We start from the raw sequence: 23,456 nt of genomic DNA, 5'->3' as shown, positions 1-23,456 counted from the left end.
AGAACAAATAAATAATGGTGAGAATAGAAAAAGACAATGTACTTTAGGAAAAGAATTAAAATTAGTAGAAGTCAACAAAAAGCATCCATTAATAACAGGCACCCACAAGCTGACTTACTGCAACCTAAGACTGCGCCACCTGGTCCAAGTAAAGATGGAACGTATGCAAATTAGGCTTGATGTTTCAACCCACAGCCCCTCTGAAGAACAAGGTGGAGACCCATAATGTGGACATAGTGGACAAGGATTTTATTCCGCAGTTGGTGATGAGGAACGTGAAGGTGGTGAGGAAGGAGGACGGGGAGAAGGAAGGTTCAGCCAGTGGAGGACAGCTGGTCTTGCCCTGGATCTCAAAACAATGGGCTCAGCAAAGAATTAGCAGGTTGGCTGTTTTTCATTTTGGTGTATGTTCTCAAACTATTCAAAATATTTACACATTTGGATGATGGCAATATAAGAGTCAACATGTTTCTAAATACTGTGTGCAATTTTAGCTAGACAAATAAGTCCTCAGGTTACATCATTCAAGGATATAATGGCTCCAGCCTCTTACACATAGCTACCCATTGCTATTTGCTTTTAAGATTTCACCACACTTGCCAGGTGCAGTGGTACATGCCAATAATTCCAGCACTTGGGCAGCTGAGGCAGGAGGATCTGAAATATGAGGCCAGTCTGGGATACAAGTGAGAATCTGTCTTAAAAAATAAAAAGATTCCACCGCAGTTGTGATCCAACTTGTTTCTACTTTATATGACACACTAGCTAAGGGACTCTACACAGTTACTCCAAATTCCCCCAAGAGAGAGGCTCCCAACTGCTGAGTAGTCAAAAATTCATTATCAAGAGTCCTTGCTAGGCTCAGGGTTTGGCTAAGTGGTAAAGCACCTGCCTATCAAGCAGCAAGGCCTGAATTCAAACCCCAATACCATCACCAAAAAAAGAAAAGAAAAAAAGAATTCTTCCTGGGCTGAGCCCTCTCTTTGGGTCACATTGTAGGCCATAGCCAGCCGGGTGCCGGTGGCTCACTCGTGAAATCCTAGCTACTCAGAAAGGAGAGATCAGGAGGATTGTGGTTCAAAGCCAGCCTGGGAAAATAGTTCATGAGACCTTATCTCAAAAAAAGCTAACACAAAAAGGGCTGGTGGAGTGGCTCAAGGTATAGGCTCTGAGTTCAAGCCCCAGTACCTCAAAAATAAGTAAATAAATAAATAGGCCATAGTCAGACTATGAGACAGCTGCCCAAATTTGACTGAGGCATCAACCCCTACATAGGGCAGCAAAGACATGTAGAATAAAGCAGGATCTATCTACCCAGACCACCAAGAGAGGCTGTGAGTGTGGCAGGCACTTAGGATCACACCCAGTATGGCAGTGGAGGATTTTACTTGCCATTTTTAATAGTACTTGCAAGCCCCTGAGCTAATCTTTGTAGGAGACAAAGATAGGGGGAAAACAGAGTGCTGTCACAGAACAGCGATGGACACTGCACAATCAGGAGATACACCAGTGAATGGATAGGGTGTGGCAGAATGGCAAAGCAGATGTGGAATGTTAATCCTCCCTGGGTTAAACACACAGGTTGGTTGCTAACTCAGGGCCTTCCCTATATGAGAGTTCAGTGAGTGACAGTTGTTGCTATGGAGACAGCAGATCCATCCCCATCCCTGAGCCTCTTAGGCATGTCCTTGTGTTCCACCCAGTCAGACTGTGTAGCAGGAAGGAGGGTCAGAAAAGAAGCAAGCAAGTGGGGGGGGGGGGAAGGGATGGCACAGCAGGGAGCTAAGACTTAAAGAATCTAAGTGTGAGGAAGGTCACATGGCCCTGGGGGTGAAGTAGCCAATAGAGTTGCATGCAACTATATATGGGTTAATCTTTGCTTTTTGCTTCTGTAACCTGCTTGCTGTAAGGTGGGACCCCTTTGTTCTTTGGGCTCAGCCTTTGGACTCAAGTCCACTGAGCCTGTGCTGGAAACATTCTAGCAAAATGTTGCTTCCTGCTGAATTGCCTTGCTGTCTCTGCTCAAGATTCCCACATTTCTGGGGGCTCGTGCCTAAGATTTCAGAGACAGTGGTTTTTTACCTCCCTTGTCACTGGGGTGCATCCCCTGGACCCCTGGGAGAAGTGGTCCTGCCAGGTGCAAATGGATGGTTTGATTTGGAGGAGAGACTCGTCCTCCTGGAAAGTTGGGATGAAGGCCTCAGACTCACAACAGAACCCAGTGAGGTACAGTGAGGGGAGTGCTACCTGTCAGACTGGTAAGAACCCAGGCTCGAATATTAGGCCTGCCCCTAAGTGGCAAAAGGGGAGCTTGATCAACTCCCAGGGTCACTTGAGTAACTTTGAGCAAAAGCAAAGCTGTGACTCCTAGGCACTGGGTGCGAGGCAGAAATCGATGCCTGCGTGTGAACATGTGTGAATGAGACATAGCCTGGCTACAAAGTGAGTGCAGAGTCCTGATCCATGGGTCCTTGGTGAACTCATATGGTCTAAGGTGAGCCCTAACAGGGCCTCTGGTCCGGGATTTGTACAGACTCACTATGACTAAAAGACACCTAAGTCCCTATAAGGGGAGCAGCCAGAGACAGATGAAGTGAGTGGTGTTATTTGCTCTCCCTTGTGTGTCGGAGAGGAGTACCCCTTACCTTCTCTCCACAACCTTCATCCCGTCCATATCCATCTCTGTCTTAATATCTGGTAATGGGAGGAGTGGGAGGAGGTCAGAATAAAAACACCCCCCTAGGGTTCACGCTTAAGAACTTTAAAAACGGATTTAATGGAGACTACAGAGTCAGGGTGACTCCCAGTAAACATAAGACCTTCTGTGAAATAGACTGGCCTGTCTTCAGTGTGGGATGGCCCTTGGAAGGGTCATTAGACAAGGTCATAGTCAATAGAGTTTTTGAAGACACCCAGATCAGTTTCCCTATGTTGATTGTTGGCAGGATGCAGTCCTCAGCCCACATTGCTAAGGCCCTGTCTAGAGAAAGCACGTAGGGTCATGGTAGCTATGGTGGCCACAGCTTCCAAGTGTAGGAAAAAACCTAAAAAGCTAGAAAAACCCATATTAATGGGTGACCCTGAGGAGACCCAACCCCCTATGCACCACTGTACCCACCTTTGCCACCACCTTCTTCCCTCACACCTCCCTTTCAGAAGGGGAAGCAGCATCAGATTGGGAAGCCCCACAATCAAATATGCCTAAAATGTCGGGCCTAGGAGTCCTTGAGACTGCAACAACCCCAACTTTCTCAGGTCCCTTGAACCTCATGCTCACTCTGAATCTGCCAGTCCTTACAGTGCAGCCACCTGAGAAACTGGCTGTAGGTTCAACCAGGAACATTTGAAGAGCCCTAACATAGGCCTCATCCGCCCCCCATCCCAGGACCCATCACCTTGCAAATGCCCCTGAGGGAGACCCGAGGCTCGATGTATTATGACCAGCATGGTCATATAAGGAGGAGGGTGGATATTCATCTACCAGCCCTTTACCACCACAGACTTCCTAAACTGGAAACACCATACCCACTTCTTCACAGAAAAACCTCAGGCTCTGATTGATTTGATGCAGTCTATCATCCAGACCCAAACCCACCTGGCCAGACTGTTGACAGCTTCTTCTGACCCTATTTAATACTGAGGAGTAATGCTGTGTAACATTGGTGGCTCCAAAGTGGCTGGAAGCTCATACCCCTGAGGGCACTCTAAATGTCCAACCATACGCTCAAGCTCATTTCCCCAAGGAAGACCCCCATTGGTCTTCCCCATTGGGACCCCAATGGTGACAGAGACTACCCGTGGTTTGAATGGTATCAGGAGGCATTACTGGGAGGCATGAAGGAAGGAGGGAAAAAGGCCATGAACGTGAGCAAAGTATCAGAGGTCCTCCAAGGGTCGGATGAGAGTCCCAAGCAGTTCTATGAACATTTGTGTGAGGCCTTCCATATGTACATCCCTTTTGACCTGGCAGCCACTGAAAACCAGCAGATGATTAACACCACTGTTTTTGGCCAGGCCCAGGGGGACATAAGACAAAAATTGCAGAAACTGGAGGAATTTGCTGTAATGAACACCAGCCAGCTCCTGGAAGTAGCCACAAAGGTTTTTATCAATCAAGATCAGGAGGCTAAATGGGAGGCCAACAGGAAGATGAAAATGAAAATAGACCTTGCAGCAGCCCTTGCTGAACAGTCAGGCAGGCTCTTGGGAGCTAATCCAGGCAGAGGCAGAGGCAATCCCACAGACAGCAACCAATGCCCCCAGGATGCCCCCGCTCTAGGGAGGAACTAGGGCAAAATCAATGTGCCTGTTGTCATCAGGAAGGGCACTGGCAGAATCAATGCTCCCAGTGGCCCAGGGACCCCCAGAAGGCCCCCCAGACCAGAGGCAGAGGCCAAGTTGTTGAAGGAAAGTATCAGCCAGCTCAGGGGAAGGGCAGCCCCTGGGAGGAAGACATCATTGTGCTAGCAACTTTTGAGGATTATAAGGAAGACTAGGACAGACTGGGCTCCATTCTACTGGGCCCCAGGAGCCTATGGTCTGAATGAAGATAGGGGGTCATCCCGTTGACCTCATGGTGAACTCTGGCATGACCCATTCTGTTGTAAACCAACCGTGGGCCCTCTCTCACATGATATCTGACCATTGTCGGGGCCACAGGGGATCAGACTTGCCACCCCTTCCTAGCATCTAGAAAATATAACCTTGGAAAACATGAAGTGAAACATGTGTTCCTCTACCTTCCTGATTGCCCTGCAGCCTTGAAGGGCAGGGACTCGTTGTGCAAACCAAGGGCACAGAGAACTTTTGACTCTGGTGGCACAGCAGCCTTGAAGCTGAGGGGGCCTGAAACCAAAGTTCTAACCCTCACGTTGCACAGGAGGAGGAATGGTGACTCTATGCCTTTAAGAAGGAGATCCCTGAACACTGAGCTTCCCTATAAGATTCCAGGAGTATGGGCTGAGGACAACCTCTCCAGATTGACTTAGAACATACCTTTGGTGGTGGTAGAACTAAAGCCAGGAGCCACCCCTATTAGCCAGAAGCAATATCACATTCTTTGCAAGGCCCAAGTTGGAATCCGGAAACATCTCGACAGGCTCCTAAAGTATGGAATCTGTCAGCCTTGTCAGTCTCCCTGGAACACTCCCTTACTGCCTGTCCAAAAGCCAGGGACTGAGCACTTCAGTCCAGTTCAGGACCTCTGTGCAGTCAACTCGGCAACTGTTACTCTACACCCTGTGGTCCCAAATCCCTACATGCTCTTGGACCTTATTGCAGCTGAGGCAAAGTTCTTAAGGTCCATCTGCTTGGACCTTAAGGATGCATTTTTCTGCATCTACCTGGCCCCACAGAGCCATTCCATCTTTGCCTTCCAATGGGAAAATCCCAATAATGGAGAAAAAGGGCAACTAACCTGGACTTGACTGCCACAAGTTTTCAAAAATTTCCCCATTATCTTTGGAACTGCCTTGGCATCCAACCTTGATGCCTTCCCAGCCAGCCAGCACCTAGATAACCTCCTGCTGGCTGGAGGAATGTATGGAAGGAACTCATCTCCTCCTTTCTCTTTATGGAAGGCAGGATACAAAGTCTTTAGGAAAAAGTCCCAGATTTGCTAAAACACGGTCAAATACTTCGGCTTTCACCTGTCTTAGGGGCAACACATTTTCAGCCCTGAGAGGAAACAGGCTGTCTGTTCTATCCCAGCCCCTAAGACCCACTGACAAATCAGAGAGTTTGTGGGAACTGCAGGTTTCTGCCAAATCTGGATCCCTAATTTCTCCCTCTTGACCAAACCCCTCTATGAAGCCACAAAGGGAGAAGAATGGAAACCCTTAGTATGGGGAGAAGAATAAGAGAAAGCCTTTAAAGAAATCAAAAGGGCGCTCACAAATTCCCCTGTTCTAGGCCCGGCAGTTGTGATAAAGCCCTTTTTCCTGTATGTCCATGAGCAAAAGGGGACAGCTGTTGGGGTCCTGACTCAGCTACTAGGCTCCTGGCATCGTCTGGTGGTCTGGTGGCTTACTTCTCCAAACAGCTTGATGCTGTTGCCTGAGGCTGACCACCTTGCTTGCATGCCCTAGCAGCCACCACTGCCCTGGTGGCGGAGGCAGACAAGCTTGCCTGGCACAAGGACTCACTGTCCAAGATCCCCAGTCCGTCCTAACTCTCATGGAGTATAAGGAAATTATTGGCTGACCAGTTCTCAGATGATCAAAAACCAGGGTATGTTATGTGAAAACCCAACCATCTGGCTAGAGGTTGTTAAGACTCTAAACCCGGCCACCCTATTGCCAGTTGACTTGGGCCCCCTGGAGCAGGACTGCTTAGAGGTTATGGAGATGAGGTTTTCTCGAGCCGGCCAGATCTAACCAATCAGCCTATCAGCAATCCAGACATTGACTATTTCACAAATGGCGGCAGCTTTGTCCAGGATGGCACGCACTTTGCCAGATATACAGTGGTGACTCTGGACTCAGTCATTGAGGCTTGCCCACTGCCAGTTGGAACTTCTGCACAAAAGGCTGAACTTGTTGCCCTCATGAGGGCAATCCAGCTTGCTGTAGGAGTACAGGTAAACATCTACCCTGACTCGAAGTATGCCTTCACAACCATTCATGTCCATGGGGTCTTATATAAGGAGAGGGGACTCATTAACTTGGGAGGAAAAAGTATCAAGCATGGGTAGGAAATCCTCAAACTGCTAGATGTTGCATGGGCCCCTAAACAGGTGGCAGTTATGCACTGCCAAGCACACCAAAAGGGAGCTACAACAATTGTCTGGGGAAACCAGAAAGTCCAGCTCTCACAGGAGGACAAACTTCAACCTCACTGATGGCTGCCTTGTTCTGTGTCCTTTATCTGAATGGGTCCCATAGTACACATCACAAGAACAGGCTTGGCTTAAAACTGAAGGAGGAAGTTTTCTGCCAGACAGGTGGTGGAAATTCACTGATGGCCACATTGCCATTCCCAAGTTGCTGGCACCTGCATTTGTCAAGCAGTTCCATGAAGGGACTTTCTCAGGGTGGACAGCTCTTGAGACTACATTGACCCAGCATTTTTATGTCCCCAAGCTCTCTAACATAAGTGAGGCAGTATGTGAAAAATGTAGCCTATGTGCCAAAAATAATCCCTGATAGGGGCCAAAAGTACCACCCCAGGTCTGGAGCATTGGAGGAATTCCTTTTGCAAACTTGATTGTAGATCTCACTGAGATGCCACAGGCCAGAGGATGCAGATATCTACAGGTGTTTGTCTGCACATTTTCAGAATGGGCGGAAGCCTTCCCTACTCAAACTGAGGAAGCCCAGGAAGTGGCCAGATGATGGTTAAAAGAGATCATCCCTCGGTTAGGAACATCTGGGTCTATTGGATTGGATGACAAGCCAGCTTTTGTGGCTGAGGTGGTGCAGTTGGTGGCTAGGGGCCTAGGGGTAACTTGGAAGCTGCACACAGCCTACAGGCCCCAGAGTTCAGGGAAAGTAGAATGTATAAACAGCACTCAAAAACTGCAGTTGGGAAAATTATGTCAGGAGACCCACTTACAACGGGATCAGTTACTGCCAATAGCCTTATTCAGGATCAGGTCTAGCCCTACCAAGCGGACAGGGCTCTCTCCTTTTGATGTTCTTTTTGGGTGCCCACCCCCTTTACTCAAGGGCCTATGAGAGGACCTTGGGAAAATAGGTGACCTCACCCTAAGTCAGCAGATGCGGGCCCTCGGGTTGACTCTGAAAAAATCAATGACTGGGTCTGGGAGAGACTTCCCATAAGCCTGACAACTCCTACACACCCTTATAAACCAGGGGGTGCCATCTGGGTAGAGGAATGGAATGTCCAACCATTAAAGCCTCATTGGAGAGGCCCTTTTGTTGTTATTTTGTCTACTCCCACAGCAGTTAAAGTTGCAGAGATTGCTCCTTGGATCCACCACAGTCAAGTGGTGAGGCTGATCCAGCCTCACTGTGCAAGATTACCTTCTGGAGTGCCCGCGCCCTTCCCCAGCAGGACTCTGCTTCCTGGGAGACAGCAGGGGACCATGAACGATGGCATGACATCCCTGCTTTAGTCACTTTGGAAGCTGACTAGTTTATGCACAGCAGAAGCTCAAACATGGGATGTGCCCCTGTTTTCTTCTACATACTTGGACTCTTACTTTTTGGATTGACCCTTGCAAGGTTTCCCCCATGTGCTGAATGTTATAAGACAGCCTTTGTTGGGACCTCCACACAGTCATACTATGTATTATACACCCACCAACAGGTTGGATTCACATCTGCTCGTGTACTCTTCAGGTTTGTGAGGTTGCTGGTAGGCGATACTGGAAGTCCCCGAGTAAGGGAAACAATGCAGGCTACGTTTGTCATGGAAAGCAGGAAGAATGGGTCTGCTTGCTTATTTGGGATATTGGGGAAGCTCTGATGGTAGGGGAGTCCAGGACCTAGCTCAGGAACAGCTTGTTAGAGACAGCACACTGGGTGAAAGTGTCAAAGGTACTCTCACCCAGACCAGGGCCAGCTGCCAATCAAAGCACTGGGTCAGTGTATAATAAAATCAGAAGTGAAGCAGGCAGAGGATTGGACCTCCCAACAATAGGGAAAAATCTTTTTGTAGACCTGGCAGAAAGGATTGCTAAAAAACTAAATGTCTCAAACTGCTGGGTGTGTGGAGGTGCCCTCATGAGTGAGGAATGGCCTTGGAAAGGGACTGGTTTAAATGCTTACCAACTTTTATTGTGGAATCAATCTATAACTAGATAAGAAAGCAACTGACCTCAGACCTGGATTCTCACATCAGAGGTAATTGAGGAAGAATGTAGCAAAAGAACCGGGTCAGAATATGAAAAGTGGGTGGGGGAGACCCCTTGTAAAAGAGTACTCTCTTGGAATGGGATTAATCTAACCTGGTGGCCCAATGAGCCTAAATGGTGTTGGACATTGTCCCCATCGGAAAACTGTTCCCAATGTCATGATTCTCCAACCAATGACAGCCTCTTAAATTGTTCTACTACTGGCGAGGCAAACCCATTCTAAAGCGTCCCTGAAGATTGGCAAATATTAGAATAACCTTACCAGTACTGACCCAGGGTGGTGGAAGGCACCAGACGGGTTATTTTGGATATGTGGGAAGTGAGCTTATACTAAACTCCTTAGGACTTGAAAGGGAAGCTGTACTAGAGGATTTATCCAGCTGGGGTTCTTCCTCTTGTCCAACCACCAAGGGGAACAGCTGGGAGCTCCACTTTTTGAAACTCTGTGGCCTAGAATGAAAAGGGAGCTCGATGTTGGGGGCCAACAGAGATGGGGAGAAGACGAATGGCCTCCCCAGAGGATTATCGAGACATATGGACCAGCCACCTGGGCACAGGATGGGAGCTGGGGTTACTAGACTCCTATCTATATACTCAACAGAATCATTAGGTTACGGGCAGTCATGGAAATTATTACCAACCAGATTGCCTCTGCTCTAGAGCTGCTGGCCAAGCAACAGACCCAAATGCGAGCTGCTATATATCAAAATTGCCTGGCCTTGGATTATCTTTTAGCTGAGGAGGGGGAGTATGTGCCAAGTTCAACCAATCAGACTGTTACCTCCACATAGATGACAATGGTCAAGCAGTAACAGAAATTGCCACTGATATTAGAAAGACGGCACATGTACCCGTACAGATGTGGAAAGGATGGGACACAGATAGTCTGTTCAGTGGATGTTTCTCTACCTTGGGCAGATTCAAAACCCTGATAGGAGCGGAAGGTCTAGTGCTGGGAGCGTGTCTGATGTTACCCTGCCTGGTTCCCCTGGTATTGCGTTCTATCAGGACCATTATGGAGGCCATTATAGAAAGAAAAATGGCTGCCCATATGATGATGCTGTGGAAATATAAACCCCTAAGTCAGGATGATGATCTCTGACCCTAGGTGGGTCCGAGCATCAAAGAGGAAGGAATAATGTAGCAGGAAGGGCCAGAAAAGAAGCAAGCAAGTCTGTGTCCTGATAATGTAGCTGGGGGTAGGGGATGGTATAGCAGGGAGATAAAACTTAAAGAATCTAAATGTGAGGAAGGTCATGTAGCACTGGGGGGAGTGAAGTAGCCAATAGAGTTGCATGCAACCATATATGGATTATTGCTTTTTGCTTCTGTAACCTGCTTGCGAGGGTATATAAGGTGACAGACCCTTTTGTTCTTGGGGCTCAGCCTTTGGACTCGAGTCCACTGAGTCTGTGCTGGCACAATAAAACATTGCTTTCTGCTGAATTGCCTTGACGTCCCATGGCAACTGGACCAAGAAGGACTCAGGAAATGCATAGCCAGTCCAGGGTGGTACGGGTGCTTTTGCAAAAAGCAAAAGAAGGCAAGGCGAAAGTCCACAGGGGCTGCCACTGTCATTCTAAATAGTTCCTAAATGTTCCCCAAAGGCAGCCCTGAGCCAGAGCAACACTTTGCCTGGGCTAATGTGGTGTGCACACCTGGGACCCCACTTTTCCTGGGAGCAAGTATTTGAGGAAGCTTTGCAAATTCAGTGCCCCAAGTCCCCCATTCCCTTGGCTTGTCAACAATCCTGCTGACCCCATCCTTTCACAGAACTCAACTCAGATGTCTGCCTTGAAGTTTGTACATTCAGATGAACTCTTGCTGGGTTCTTTGTGGCACCTTCCACTTCCTCAAAGCCATAAACCATAATGGTTGGCTTGAAGTTCTTCCTGAGCAGCACATGGCCCAGTTCCTGTAGAGGTGGCCCTGTGATTGCCCTGTGCAGAAGGAAGACTCATGTGGGCAAAGGGGTAGAAGTGGGAGGAGCTGCTGTACAGACAGTGAGTCCTGTCCTCAGTCACACTTCTTCCCACATCCGGGTGAGTCAGGCTGAATGAACAGCAAGGAATATTTCACAGCAAGTGCTGTTCTCAAACCTCTTCTTCAGTTCAAATCAGCCAATTAATCTCTTAACCACAAAAAACAATGACCACGGAAGTGAAACCAGAGTTTTGGACTCAAGACCCAAATTCCTGGTATTCTACATACTGGGTCTAGTCGCTTGCCCCTAAATACCAAGTAAAGAGGCGTGGTGAAGGCGGAGAAAGGAGGTTGATTACGTGGTTCAGGAGGAGGCAGAGTAAGCACTCAGCTCATCTTCAGCCATCGTCAGGGTACAGACACGAGCTATAGGTGTAAGTAGACAAAGAACTTGGGGCAGGGGACAAAGGTATGCATAAATAGTCCCAGCTATGGGTGTGTTCTGGTTGACCATTTTCTCAGTTCAAAGGTTTGGAGAAGGGTTCTGGAGAAGTTGTTGTCCCTGTCATCACCTGAGGGGAGCAATCTGGTTCCCATGAGATGATTACTCCTGCTCCAAGGTACAGACTCATCATTATAGGTAATTGTCCTTATTTGGAGGGGTGGTCTGTCCTTCCTTCAAGTCTTCACTGTTCCTTATGGGAAGTTTCAGTCCCTTGGCTTGAAGATGTTATCGAACATTCCTATCTTTCCCTGATCCCATGATGGCTTCAGAAGAGAATGGCTTAGAGCAAAGACAGCTACAAAATGAAGCAGAGATACCAAACTTTTCTCTCTCCCAAGTAGGAGTCCATGATTTTCAGCAAAAGCAGTTTAAGCACTTCTTACAGAAGGATAGCCTAAAAAATGCCCTTGGAGCTATCTGGGAAGATTCTCAGCTACCACTGTGATGTTCAGACCCATCACTGAGGCGGCAGCTAGAGGCTCCTCTCCTTTCCCCACTCCCTGCTGGCCAGGAGAGTTGACTTTCAGGATGTATGATTGTATCCCTGTGACTGGGTTTGTCAACCATTATTGACTGGTTTAAATAGAGAATGAGCAGGGGTTTTAGCGGCTGTGGGGGCAAAAATGGAGGTCTTGCAGGCCGAGCGTCACACTTTTAATCTGCGGGAAAGTGTCTGGTCTTCCCTTGTGTGCCTTCTCCCAGGGGTCTCACACCACTACTCCACTTTATTCCTGACCCTTTTCTCTGAGAAAAAAAGGAAATGGCCAGGGAAATGGCATTCCTAGCAACTCCTCAAAGACATGAAGGTCACAGAAGGGTGGTGAGATCAGTGTTTTGGACCCTAGGCCCAAACTCCTGGGTGACTGAAGAGAGAATGACTTAGAGCAAAGACAAATACAAAATGAAGGAAAGATGTCATGCTTTTCTCCTGCCTTTAGTGAATTCATGAGCCCAAGAAGGAGTCAGTGCTTTTCACAGTGATTTAAGTACCTCCTCACAGTGTGTTAAGGAGCCACAGGGAAGCTTGGCTTCTAGAATAAGATTGATAAATTCTCCAGAATTGACTGCTTTAAAAAAATGTATTGGTATAAAAGGGACTGGCCATCTCCTCCCCTTCTTGTCAAGGACCCTTGGGATTTGTTGCAGCTGCACCTGACCTCTACTTGTCCCCACCTCATTATCCACCCCCGAGAAACCCCAGAGGAGACATGCTGAACACTCAGAGCTCAGAGTCTCCTGTATTTGAGTCATGATATGTCATTTGTTCATCTCTCTGTCATCAGAATGAAAGCTATTTCCTAATTACTCCCGTTTTTGTCTCTTTTGATTCACTGGAGGGGGCTTTCCAACCTCTGTCTAGAACAGTAGGCCTGGCAAAGCCACCAAAGGAGGGAGTGGTCTCTTTGAATCCCCATCCTAAGCAATGAGACCAGCCAAGAAGGCTCACGGGTGCAGGAGACAAGGAAGGTCATTCTTTTCAACATACAGAACACATGAGGTGTCCAGGGATCTTCCCAGGAGACCACAGCTGCTCTTTCCCCAGCCCCTTCACACAGAGCCAGGCAAAGCAAGTAAGCAGATTCTGCATGGCTGACATTGTGGTGCACTTACCCTCGCTAGCCAGAAGAACAAAGTGCTTCCTACGTGACTCCTCAGTTAAATCTTCAAAATAGCACCGCAATATAGACATGAAAATCATCACCCATTACTCAGATGAAAAACTGAGGCTTAGAGAGGGTATGTCTTGCATTCCTAGTTGGGTAAAGCAGGATTTGAACCTGAGAAGTCCACCTGTCACTCCAGCCTCTGTGGTCCCCACTTCACAATCTTTTGAGCAGATGAAATACAGTCTTTTGCTTTCTGGACTCAATCTTGATTTGGCATTCAAGCAAACGTCCTAGTTAGGGACATACAGCACCTGCCCCCTAGGTTCCTCCTGGAGACCCCTCAGGGGGCTGGAGTCAATCCTACCTGTTACCCAAAGCTAAAGAAAAGTGAGCCGCAACTCTGGTTCACTGGGTAAATTCCATTTCCTTTTCTATTGTCTCAGGCTTTGGGATGATGTAACATGACACCCAGCGTCTCCAGTTTTTATAAAGAAGCTTCACAGGAGGTTGGCGAATTACCATTCACAGCCGGGTGAATGATAAAGTCACTGGAGGGGAGTGGAGCCACACACCTGGTGTCCATAATTACAGGCTTGCAGGAGGGAGGCAAAGACAGCTCCCTGGAGACTGGGAAGCTCTGGGGAGCAGAAGAGCCCTGAGGATGCTCTGGCGCTGGAATTGCCCTCCGCAAGCCCCACTTTGCCCCTCCTCCTTCTGTTCCTCACCTTGTTCTTTTTCCTAATTTGTGTTTTTCCTCGGCTCGGATTGCCTTGTCCATCTTCCCACAGCACACTGGCTGTGGGATCAGAATCAATCTCTCCAGGAGTCCTCATGGTATACAACCTGTGTTTTGCATCAGAGCTGGTTTCTAGGATTTATATTCTGTTTGACCTGCCAGAACAATACAAGAATTTACTCCAGAGGCAATGCTGAGGGCATTAGAAAACATGTCACCGTGTCCACTGTTCCTCAAACTACACTTCTTCAGTTACCCCTTTTCATTTTGAAGCAGTATTAGAACACTTTGTGCCTAGAAATCTCATCGGCTAGACTCATCTGTTAGAACTGCTCTGTGTGGCTATTCTCTCTCTCTCTTTCTCTCTCTCTCTCTCTCTCTCCTCTCCTCCCCTATCCCCAAGGATAGAACCCAGGGTCTTCTGAATGACAGGTACACACTCTTCCACACTGAGCCACATCCAAACCCTGCGACTACTTAAATTATAACTTAAACTAAGGACCATCCTATGTGCCCAAATAAAATAATGACTCTGCTTTTAAAAGACATTTTTAAAAGAGTTTATTCTGAGTCAAATTTGAGTGACCATGACCCAGGAACAGATTCAAGTTACCCTGAGTGATATGCTCCTCTGTGGAAGAGACTAAATGAACTTTCATAGTCACAGAACAAAGGAAAGTCCTGAATCAAGACATTAACAGATTACATCAGTGAGCATAGAGGGAAGGCGGGCCACAGTGAAGCAAGGGAAATCTTTTCCACAAGTTCAGGTATTAAAGTATTCTTAGCTTTGTGTTCAGTGGAGGCCAGAGGTTTGCTAAGCTTAATGACACATTCCAAGGAGTTTTATCTATTAGTTACAAGAATGTTAGGTCAGATACAACAGTTGCGATAAATGGCTATTTTAGAGTCTAAGATAGCCCAAGGTGATTTTGCCTCTCCATTCGTAACATTCCCCCTCTGCAATCAAATGTTCTAGTGAACCAAGGTCAAAGTAGTCAGAATGATCATTAGGATAGACGCAGCTTTTTCAGAGAACTCCAGTTCACAAATGAATTAAAAAATTCAATTTTCATTTGCACTAGCCACATTTCAAGTACTCAGTAGCCATGTGTAGCTAGCGGACATAAAATTGTTAGGACCCGGAATCCTATTCCCCCGAGAGACAGAGAGCCAGGCGTGAATGCAATCAACAAAGCAGAGTTTATTGGACTGGCTAGCCAGGGTCGAGCTCCCACACGGACACGCAGGACCGGTTAGGAAAGCAAGACCCTGAGCCTCTTAGGGGGAAATCTTATATAGACTGCAGTGGCGTGCATATTTTTGTTATCAACATTAGACAAGCAGGCAGAGCACATCCTGCACGTACTTCACATCTTGCTCGTACCTCACATCTTGCTCGTATCTCACATCTTGCATTCCTCACATTCTATATGCCCTAACTGAGCCCTGCCTCATTGCTTATCTTATCTACATGGGATGTTTGGTACTGGTTTCTCCAACAAGGGGGTTGGGGCCCGCTGAGACCTCATATTCCTTTCATTCCCCCCTTTCTTATGGCCTAAATTGAGGAATCATCCTCGAGAGGATGAAGAGCCTGATATTGTTGGCGGAGGACCAGAAGTTGGATAGTATTAATTCGACTTTTGACAAAAGTCATAAGTCGGTTTAGAATCCAGGGTCCTATGGTAACAAGCAGTAGGATGATTATTATTGGCCCTGCCAGTGCAGATAAAAGGGTAGCCAACCATGGGGACTGGTTAAACCAAGACTCGAACCAGCTTTCCCCTGCCTCTTTTTCTCGTTTTCTTTGTTCCAGGCTCTTTCGGAGTTTAGACATGGAGTCACGAACAACTCCGGTATGGTCAGCGTAAAAACAACATTCTTCCCCTAGAGCAACACATAGTCCCCCTTTTTGGAGGAACAACAAGTCCAGACCTCGTCGGTTTTGAAGTACTACCTCAGACAGAGAAGTGAGGGATTTTTCTAGGTGGCTAATGGAGGTTTCTATTCTTATATCTTCGTCTATGGCTGCGCGCAGCGAAGACATCCCTTTATGTTGAGTAGCCAGGGAGGCTATGCCGGTCCCTGCCCCAGCCACCCCTAGGCTAAGTAGGGTAGCAATGGTTAGTGTAGAAATAGGCTCTCTCTTCTTTCTCTCACCTGTTCCTATATTCCAGTATGAATATAGACTTTCCTCCGAATGATAGAGGATGCGGGGCAGCACAACCACTATAACACAGAATTCTTTAGAGCTGTTAAACACCTTAGTTGATAGGCATGGGGTGAGTCCGGACCGCGAGCATAGCCACCACCCATTGTCCTTTGGAATTACCCATTTGATAGCATTTCCCCAGGTAGAACTGGCGTTAATAACAGTACATAAGTCCCGTCTGTTCTTTGGCACTTTTCCTAAGCAGGTTCCTTGGCCGTTTACCTGTTGTATGGTCAGACCTCTCTTACGGTCTCCCCAGGAACATTGAGTAGGGTTTTCCTCAGATGAGGTATCGTGAGTGGTGTTTAGCCCTATTGCCTCATAGAATGGGGGCCTCACATCATAACATAACCAACAGGAGTTAGTCATGTTAGGGTTGGTGTGGTTTAACGTCAGGAAGGCAGCACCCACTAGCTCCCAGAGGGGGTCTTTAGATGCGGTCATGAGACTGGGCCTCACCAGGGGAGGGCTGGTTTCTGATGGTCTTGGAGTTGTAACATTAGCCCGAGCTATGGTTGAGGGAAGGTGGTGAGTTGTGGAAGGTTGGGGAGATGGCTTTACATTGGGCGGCCTAAGTACCTTATTGGGGCCTACTGCTGTGGACGGTGGCCCTATGGGCTCAATTTTTAATCTGACCACTATGGTCGAGCCAGCATGTCCACCATATTTATAAAATACAAGTCCCCATACCTTACCTTGTATCCACCCAGGGGTGTCCTTCTTGCCAGTTTCAGTGAAAGTGACCTTGATTCTATCTAGATCCGTGGGCTGGCATTTATGGGTGGGTATTGGAATTCTGTGCCCCCTTAATATCCCATTTACAAAGGCAAATTTGACTAGGTCTGATTTTGATATCCCCCATTTCCATTCACTATCATTGGATGTGACACATGCCCATGACCTACAGAAGGAGTATTGTATCCCCCCACATTCCTGGTTCTTTTTGTGGCCAGGGCAGGCATAAAACCCATAACGTCGGGCTGACTCCGGGGCAGTAGACTTGTAGGCAGGATTGATGTCTCTGAAGCAGAACTGAAGCTCCGGCCACCAAATTCCTATGGGGGCAGTGCGAGTAGTCTCGTTGAGGGTGGTATGAGTCTCCCCATCGGTGAGTATCCAGGTTTGCTTATAGGGCTGGTGAGGGTTGGTTTCTGCGAGGCTCCCGCTCTGGGCATTGAGCAAGATCAGAGCGATCAGCCACCCCATCCGTGGCTGCTCCTGAAGGCTCTGCATGTTCCCGGGGCCACAAAAGCTTTAGCTTTAATGGGTTGTCTGGGTGCCGCCGTACAGTCCACTCCTTGACCCCTTCTTGTTTTTGATGATTGGCTCGACGCACGTGGGAGTGGTGGATCCAAGGTCCGATGCCATCAACCTTGAGGGCGGTAGGGGTAGTAAACAGTACAACATAAGGTCCTTTCCATCTAGGCTCTAGGGTTTTGGACTGATGCCTTTTAACCCATACCATGTCACCCGGGACTATGCCATGTTCCGGAGCCGGGTCCCTCTTAACAGCGTGGTATGCTTGAATTAAGGGCCAAATCCGTTGTTGCACTTTAGCTAAAGCCTGCAACATGGTCAGGTAATTTGGGGCCAGATCACCTAGTTCTGGGCTTAAGGTCCTCTGAATGATGGGGGGTGGAGCCCCATACAGGATCTCAAAGGGAGTTAGCCCATGGACATAGGGGGAGTTCCGGACTCGGAAGATGGCCAAGGGAAGGAGCGTCACCCAATCACCGCCAGTCTCCAGGGCCAATTTGGCTAAAGTCTCCTTTAGTGTCCTATTCATCCTTTCTACTTGCCCTGAGCTCTGGGGGTTATATTCACAATGTAGCTTCCAATTGGCCCCCATAGCCTGGGCTAGTCCCTGCAGGACCTTACTAACAAAAGCCGGACCGTTATCTGACCCAATTGCCTCGGGCACCCCATATCTGGGTATGATTTCCTCTAGCAAAGCCTTTGCCACTACCTGACTCGTCTCCTTCTTTGTAGGAAAAGCCTCCACCCAGCCTGAAAAGGTATCTATGAATACCAGCAAATATTTGTACCCAAACTTTCCCGGTTTTACCTCAGTAAAATCCACTTCCCAACTTCTTCCCGGAGCCCTCCCCCGTTCCCGAGTACCTGTATGGTGCCCCTCCCTTCGTCCTGGTTTCATGATTGTGCAGCTGGCACAATCTTCCACAATTTGGCGGACTGCTATGGTCTGGTTCGGAAATCGGAGCTGCGCAGATGTCAACAAGTCTAGTAATTTTCTCCGCCCCAAATGGGTGGACTTATGTAAGTTAGCCAACAGGAATCGTCCGAGTTTTTCAGGCAGAATTAACTTGCCTTCCAAGTCGCTTTTCCATCCGTCTTCCCCTTCTCTAAAGGGGGAGTGGGCTCTCATCCAAGTGAAATCCTCTGTGGAGTATTCTGGTCGGGGGGGTAGCGGAGGGAGCTCTGGGACCGGCACGTCTATCGCCGCAACCGTGGAAGGTTGCCCTGTCTCCATGGGAGGACTCACCATTGCTACTCTCTTTGCTTCTTGATCTGCTCTGTTGTTACCGACAGCTTCCGGCGTCTTGGCAGACTGGTGGCCTGGGACATACATCACTGCCACTGCCTTCGGTTTTTCCACTGCCATTAATAGACGCTGGACTTCGGCTAGGTTCTTTAGATGTTTTCCTTCTGCTGTGCGGAATCCTCTTTCGCGATAGATGGCCCCGTGGACATGGATGGTACCGAAAGCATAGCGGCTATCGGTGTAGATATTGACTCGCTTTCCTTTTGCCCTCTCCAGGGCCTCTGCCAAGGCAATTAATTCCGCTTTTTGGGCTGATGTTCCGGGTGGGAGGGCGCTGCTCCATACCGTATTTCCTTCTTGGTCGACTACAGCTGCCCCTGCCCTTCGGGCTCCATCTTGGAAAAAACTGCTTCCATCCGTGTACCAGTTTAATTTGCAGCCGGACAGGGGGGTATCCTTTAGGTCAGCCCGTACCTGTGTAACTTCGGAGAGGAATTCTTTGCAGTTATGGACAGGTGTCTGCAGTTCCGGGTTAGGCAACAATGTGGCAGGGTTCAGGATTATGGGATCTGTGAATGTGATCCGAGGGGAATCCAACAAGAGCCCCTGGTAGTGGGTGAGCCTGGCATTCGTCATCCATTTCCCAGGGGGTTGTTTAAGGATTCCCTCCACCGGGTGAGGGGCCGTTACCCAGAGGGCCTGTCCAAAGGTTAGTTTATCGGCTTCTCTCACCAGCACGGCAATGGCCGCTATGATGCGGAGGCAGGGGGGCCATCCTGCCGCTACTGCGTCTAATTTCTTGGAAAAGTATGCCACTGGTCTCTTCCAGGGACCTAGCTGTTGGGTCAAGACTCCTTTGGCTACCCCCTTTTTCTCATCTATAAACAGAGTGAATGGTCTTGTAGGATCTGGCAAGGCTAAGGCAGGGGCCTGCAAAAGAGCGTTTTTTAGCTGATCAAAGGCCTGTTGTTCTCTCTCTCCCCAACTCCAATCTGGAGCTTCTTTGGTGGCCTCATATAGGGGTCTGGCTATTTCCGCAAATCCTGGAATCCAGAGTCTACAGAACCCCGCGGAGCCCAGGAATTCTCTCACCCCCCTAGTGGATGTCGGGGATGGGATAGCCAGAATAGTCTGTTTCATGGCATCAGTCAGCCACCTTGCCCCATCTGCAATCCGATAACCCAAATACGTCACTGACCTTTTACAGATGTGAGTTTTCTTGGCACTTGCCCGATACCCCAGCTCACCTAATTCCGTTAGCAGGTGTTCAGTAGCCTTGATGCACTCCTCTCGGGTTTCTGCCGCTAACAGTAAGTCATCAACATACTGTAATAGAGTGACTCGTGGGTGGCTCCGACGAAAAGGTTCCAGGTCCTGGCTCAGGGCCTCATTAAACAGGGTGGGAGAGTTTTTAAATCCTTGCGGCAGTCTGGTCCAAGTGAGCTGTCCGGATTGGCCCCCATCTTCTTGCCATTCGAAAGCAAATAGCGGCTGACTAATTTCTGACAATGGAATGCTGAAGAAAGCATCTTTCAAATCAAGGGTTGTATACCATACTTGCGAGGGGGGTAGGTGGCTGAGCAAGGTATAGGGATTCGGAACGGTGGGATGAATGTCCTCCGTCCGCTCGTTTACCTTTCGTAGGTCTTGCACAGGCCTATAGTCCCCGCTTCCCGGCTTTCGGACGGGGAGCAGAGGAGTATTCCAGGCAGACTGACAAGGTCGCAGTACTCCTTCCTTTATTAGCCTGTGGATATGAGGGGCTATGCCTCTTCGGGCCTCCTCAGGCATAGGATACTGTTTCACCCGAATGGGGAGAGCAGAAGCCTTCAATTGTATAACTACGGGCGGGAGGTGTTTGGCGAGGCCAGTTCCCGCAGTCTCCGCCCAGGCCGTGGGAAATCTTTTTACCCAATGAGTCATGTCCCCTCCTGGTTCCTGTTGACTCTCAAACAGACGATGCTCGTCAGCCAATGATAGGGACAAGACATGAATCGGGCTCCCTTCTCGATCAGTCACAATTATTCCATCTGGTTCAAAATGGATATGGGCCCCTATTTTGGTGAGTAGGTCCCGTCCGAGCAGGGGAGCGGGGCTCTCAGGGACGACCAAGAAGGAGTGTGTGACCTGGTGTTTTCCTAAGTTCACCTTTCTTTTGGTAGTCCATGTACATAACTGCGTACCGGTGGCCCCCTGAACAACACTTGTTCGTGCCTTGTTCAAAGGTCCATGTGCCTTGTTTAAAACCGAATATTGGGCGCCGGTATCCACCATGAACCCCATCGGCTTCCCCTCCACATGCATTGTTACCCAGGACTCGGGGAGGGGGTCTGAGCCCCGTCTCCTTCAGTCCTCTTCTCCGGCTAGTAGGACTCTGGCCTGCTCTACTGCTCGTTCCCTTTCCCTGTTTTCCCCCGGTCTCCTTCCAAACCCTCTTCTTCCCTTTAACTTAGGACATTCTCTCTTCCAATGCCCCGTTTCCTTACAGTAAAAACAGTGTTCCTTATCCGGGGTCCTGGCGTGGCCCCCTCCCCTGGGTTGGTCCCGGACACCCGCTAGGAAAATACGAGCCATTTCTCTCTGTTGCTTTCGGTTTTCCTTAGCCTGGAACTCCCGGTCCTCCTTTCTCAATTTCTCCTGGGCTTCCCTGTCTTCCTTTCTCTGTCTTTCCTCCCTTTCTTCTGGAGTTTCCCTAGCGGTAAAGACCTTTTCTGCTACCTGTAGCATTTCCCTTATAGTCATCTCCCCTAAGTTTTCCTGTTTATTGAGTTTTCTCCTAATGTCTGGGGCTGCCTGATTAATGAATGAGAGTACCACAGCAGACCGGTGGAGGTCCGCCTCAGGGTCAATCGGGGTGTACTGACGGTATGCCTCATGGAGGCGCTCTAAGAAACCGGCTGGGCTTTCGTTTTCCCCTTGAATGACTGCTTTTACTTTTGCAAAATTGGTGGGCCTTCTAGCGGCCGCTCGGAGACCGGCCATAAGAGTCTGGCGGTAGATCCGAAGACGCTCCCTACCTTCTGCGGTCCCGAAATCCCAATCAGGGCGGCGTAGGGGAAAAGCCTCGTCTATGGCCGGTTGGAGAGTTGTGGGTCTCCCATTATCCCCCAAGACGTTCTTCCTCGCTTCGTTGAGGATGCGCTCTCGTTCCTCCGTCGTAAAAAGAGTATTGAGCAGCTGATGACAGTCATCCCAAGTGGGGCGGTGTGTATGCATGATGGACTCCAGGAGATCTATGAGACACTTGGGGTCTTCAGAAAAGGGCGGGTTCTGCGTCCTCCAGTTATATAGATCACTGGAGGAGAAGGGCCAGTACTGAAACTGTTGCCCTCCTCCCGGTCCCCCTTGGCCCACCATCCGGACTGGAAGTGTAGGGACAGTTTCCTCCCCCTGTGTTGATGAGGGGGGCCCGTCTTCCCCCTCCCTTTCCCGGATCCCTCGGGGGCGAAGTCTTCGACCCATTCCTCCTCCTGCTGCCAGTCCTGTTGAGGAGGATGAGGAAATTTCCTCCTCCGGGGCACTGGCTTGGCCAGGGGGAGTCACGTATGGAGGCGGCCGATCTTCCTCTGCCCCTGCGAGGGATGGGTAAAGGGGGGAACTCTCTGGTAAGACCGGAGATGGTGAAGGAGATGCCCTAATTTGAGGACCGGTCAAGGTGGGAAGAGGAAGTTTTTCCTCCTCCTTTATGACCAAGGCGGGCGTGACTGGGGTTTTAGCCCCGGGGGCCGAACTGGAGGGGTGGGTCAGAAAAACTGTTAACCAAGGGGGAGGGTTCCTCACCAGATCCTCCCAAACCAAAATGTAAGGAACTTGGTCTGGATGGCCTCGATTGTCTGGCTGAAAAATGACTGCTTTAACCTTAGTGATCAGGTCTAGGGAGAGGGAACCTTGAATGGGCCACCCGACTCCAAAGGTGGGCCACTCTGCAGAACAAAAGGTGTCGAACTTACCTTTCTTGATGACCAGACCCGCATTTAAGGCCCTTTCTTTAACTTCTGGAAAGTGAGAAAGGATCAGAGACTTTGGGGTTGTTTGTCCCTGTCCCATTGTGGAAGGAGACTCAAACACCAAGAGAGATAGAACAAAAAGGGTAAAGGCAACAATAATTCCACACACACACAACACTCTCCAGCACTCGCTCGGACCGGTCCTTCTCTCACACTGGTGCGCACCCCATTCAACCTCCTCACCGTCCAACTGGGATATCAGGCCGAAAGGCGTCCACTTGACGGGTGGTCGGTCGACTAGCTCAATTAGTTCTTCACCTGGCGCCAGGGTTCCTAAAATGCTCGAGCCCAAATGAGAGGAAAGCCTCTCCCAATAGGACCCTGTGGTCCTCCTTGCGAGATTCCCAGAATGAATCTCCCTGGGGATTGGCCGAATCCCCGCCGCGGCCCAAATGGAACACTCAAGTTCCTCCAAATGAGGGTCTGGGATCCCCTCCCAACGCCTAGGACTTGGGATCGCCCCTGCTTTCTCGCAGGCAGGTTCTGTCTCTCGAGAAAATGAAATCTCGGTGGGACCTCCAAATGTTAGGACCCGGAATCCTATTCCCCCGAGAGACAGAGAGCCAGGCGTGAATGCAATCAACAAAGCAGAGTTTATTGGACTGGCTAGCCAGGGTCGAGCTCCCACACGGACACGCAGGACCGGTTAGGAAAGCAAGACCCTGAGCCTCTTAGGGGGAAATCTTATATAGACTGCAGTGGCGTGCATATTTTTGTTATCAACATTAGACAAGCAGGCAGAGCACATCCTGCACGTACTTCACATCTTGCTCGTACCTCACATCTTGCTCGTATCTCACATCTTGCATTCCTCACATTCTATATGCCCTAACTGAGCCCTGCCTCATTGCTTATCTTATCTACATGGGATGTTTGGTACTGGTTTCTCCAACAAGGGGGTTGGGGCCCGCTGAGACCTCATATTCCTTTCAAAAATGTTTCCATTAGAGCAGATAGTTCTCTGGCAGTGCTGCTGTGGAGACCAGTATTACTGTCCTAATGCTGATGACACTTCTAAAGGATAAACTAAAAGACATAGTTAACAGTCGAGTAGATATAAATGCTCCAAGCAGTCCACTTAGCACTTTCTGAAAACCATTAATCAATGATCCTGTCGACATTCCATTCCCATCTCTCCAGGGGTA

General features: G+C 49.0%; 1 protein-coding gene across 1 annotated transcript; it reads right to left on the bottom strand.

The window, feature by feature from the left end:
* Window positions 1-19,113: 19,113 nt before the first annotated feature.
* Window positions 19,114-23,237, bottom strand: LOC141421564 (uncharacterized). The gene is made up of 2 exons (XM_074067859.1): window positions 19,552-23,237; window positions 19,114-19,234 (listed from the first exon to the last, which is right to left on the bottom strand). The coding sequence occupies exon 1, from the start codon at window positions 22,349-22,351 to the stop codon at window positions 20,651-20,653; it is 1,701 nt and encodes a 566-aa protein (XP_073923960.1). The 5' UTR covers window positions 22,352-23,237; the 3' UTR covers window positions 19,114-19,234; window positions 19,552-20,650.
* Window positions 23,238-23,456: the final 219 nt, after the last annotated feature.

The sequence above is a fragment of the Castor canadensis genome, chromosome 3 (assembly GCF_047511655.1).
Source record: "Castor canadensis chromosome 3, mCasCan1.hap1v2, whole genome shotgun sequence".
Taxonomy (NCBI): Eukaryota; Metazoa; Chordata; class Mammalia; order Rodentia; family Castoridae; genus Castor; species Castor canadensis.
This window is presented reverse-complemented; position numbering and strand designations above follow the sequence as displayed.

Excerpts from the sequence above, each read along its gene's own strand:
- LOC141421564 (XM_074067859.1), bottom strand. The coding sequence starts at position 22,351 with ATGGGACAGGGACAAACAACCCCAAAGTCTCTGATCCTTTCTCACTTT.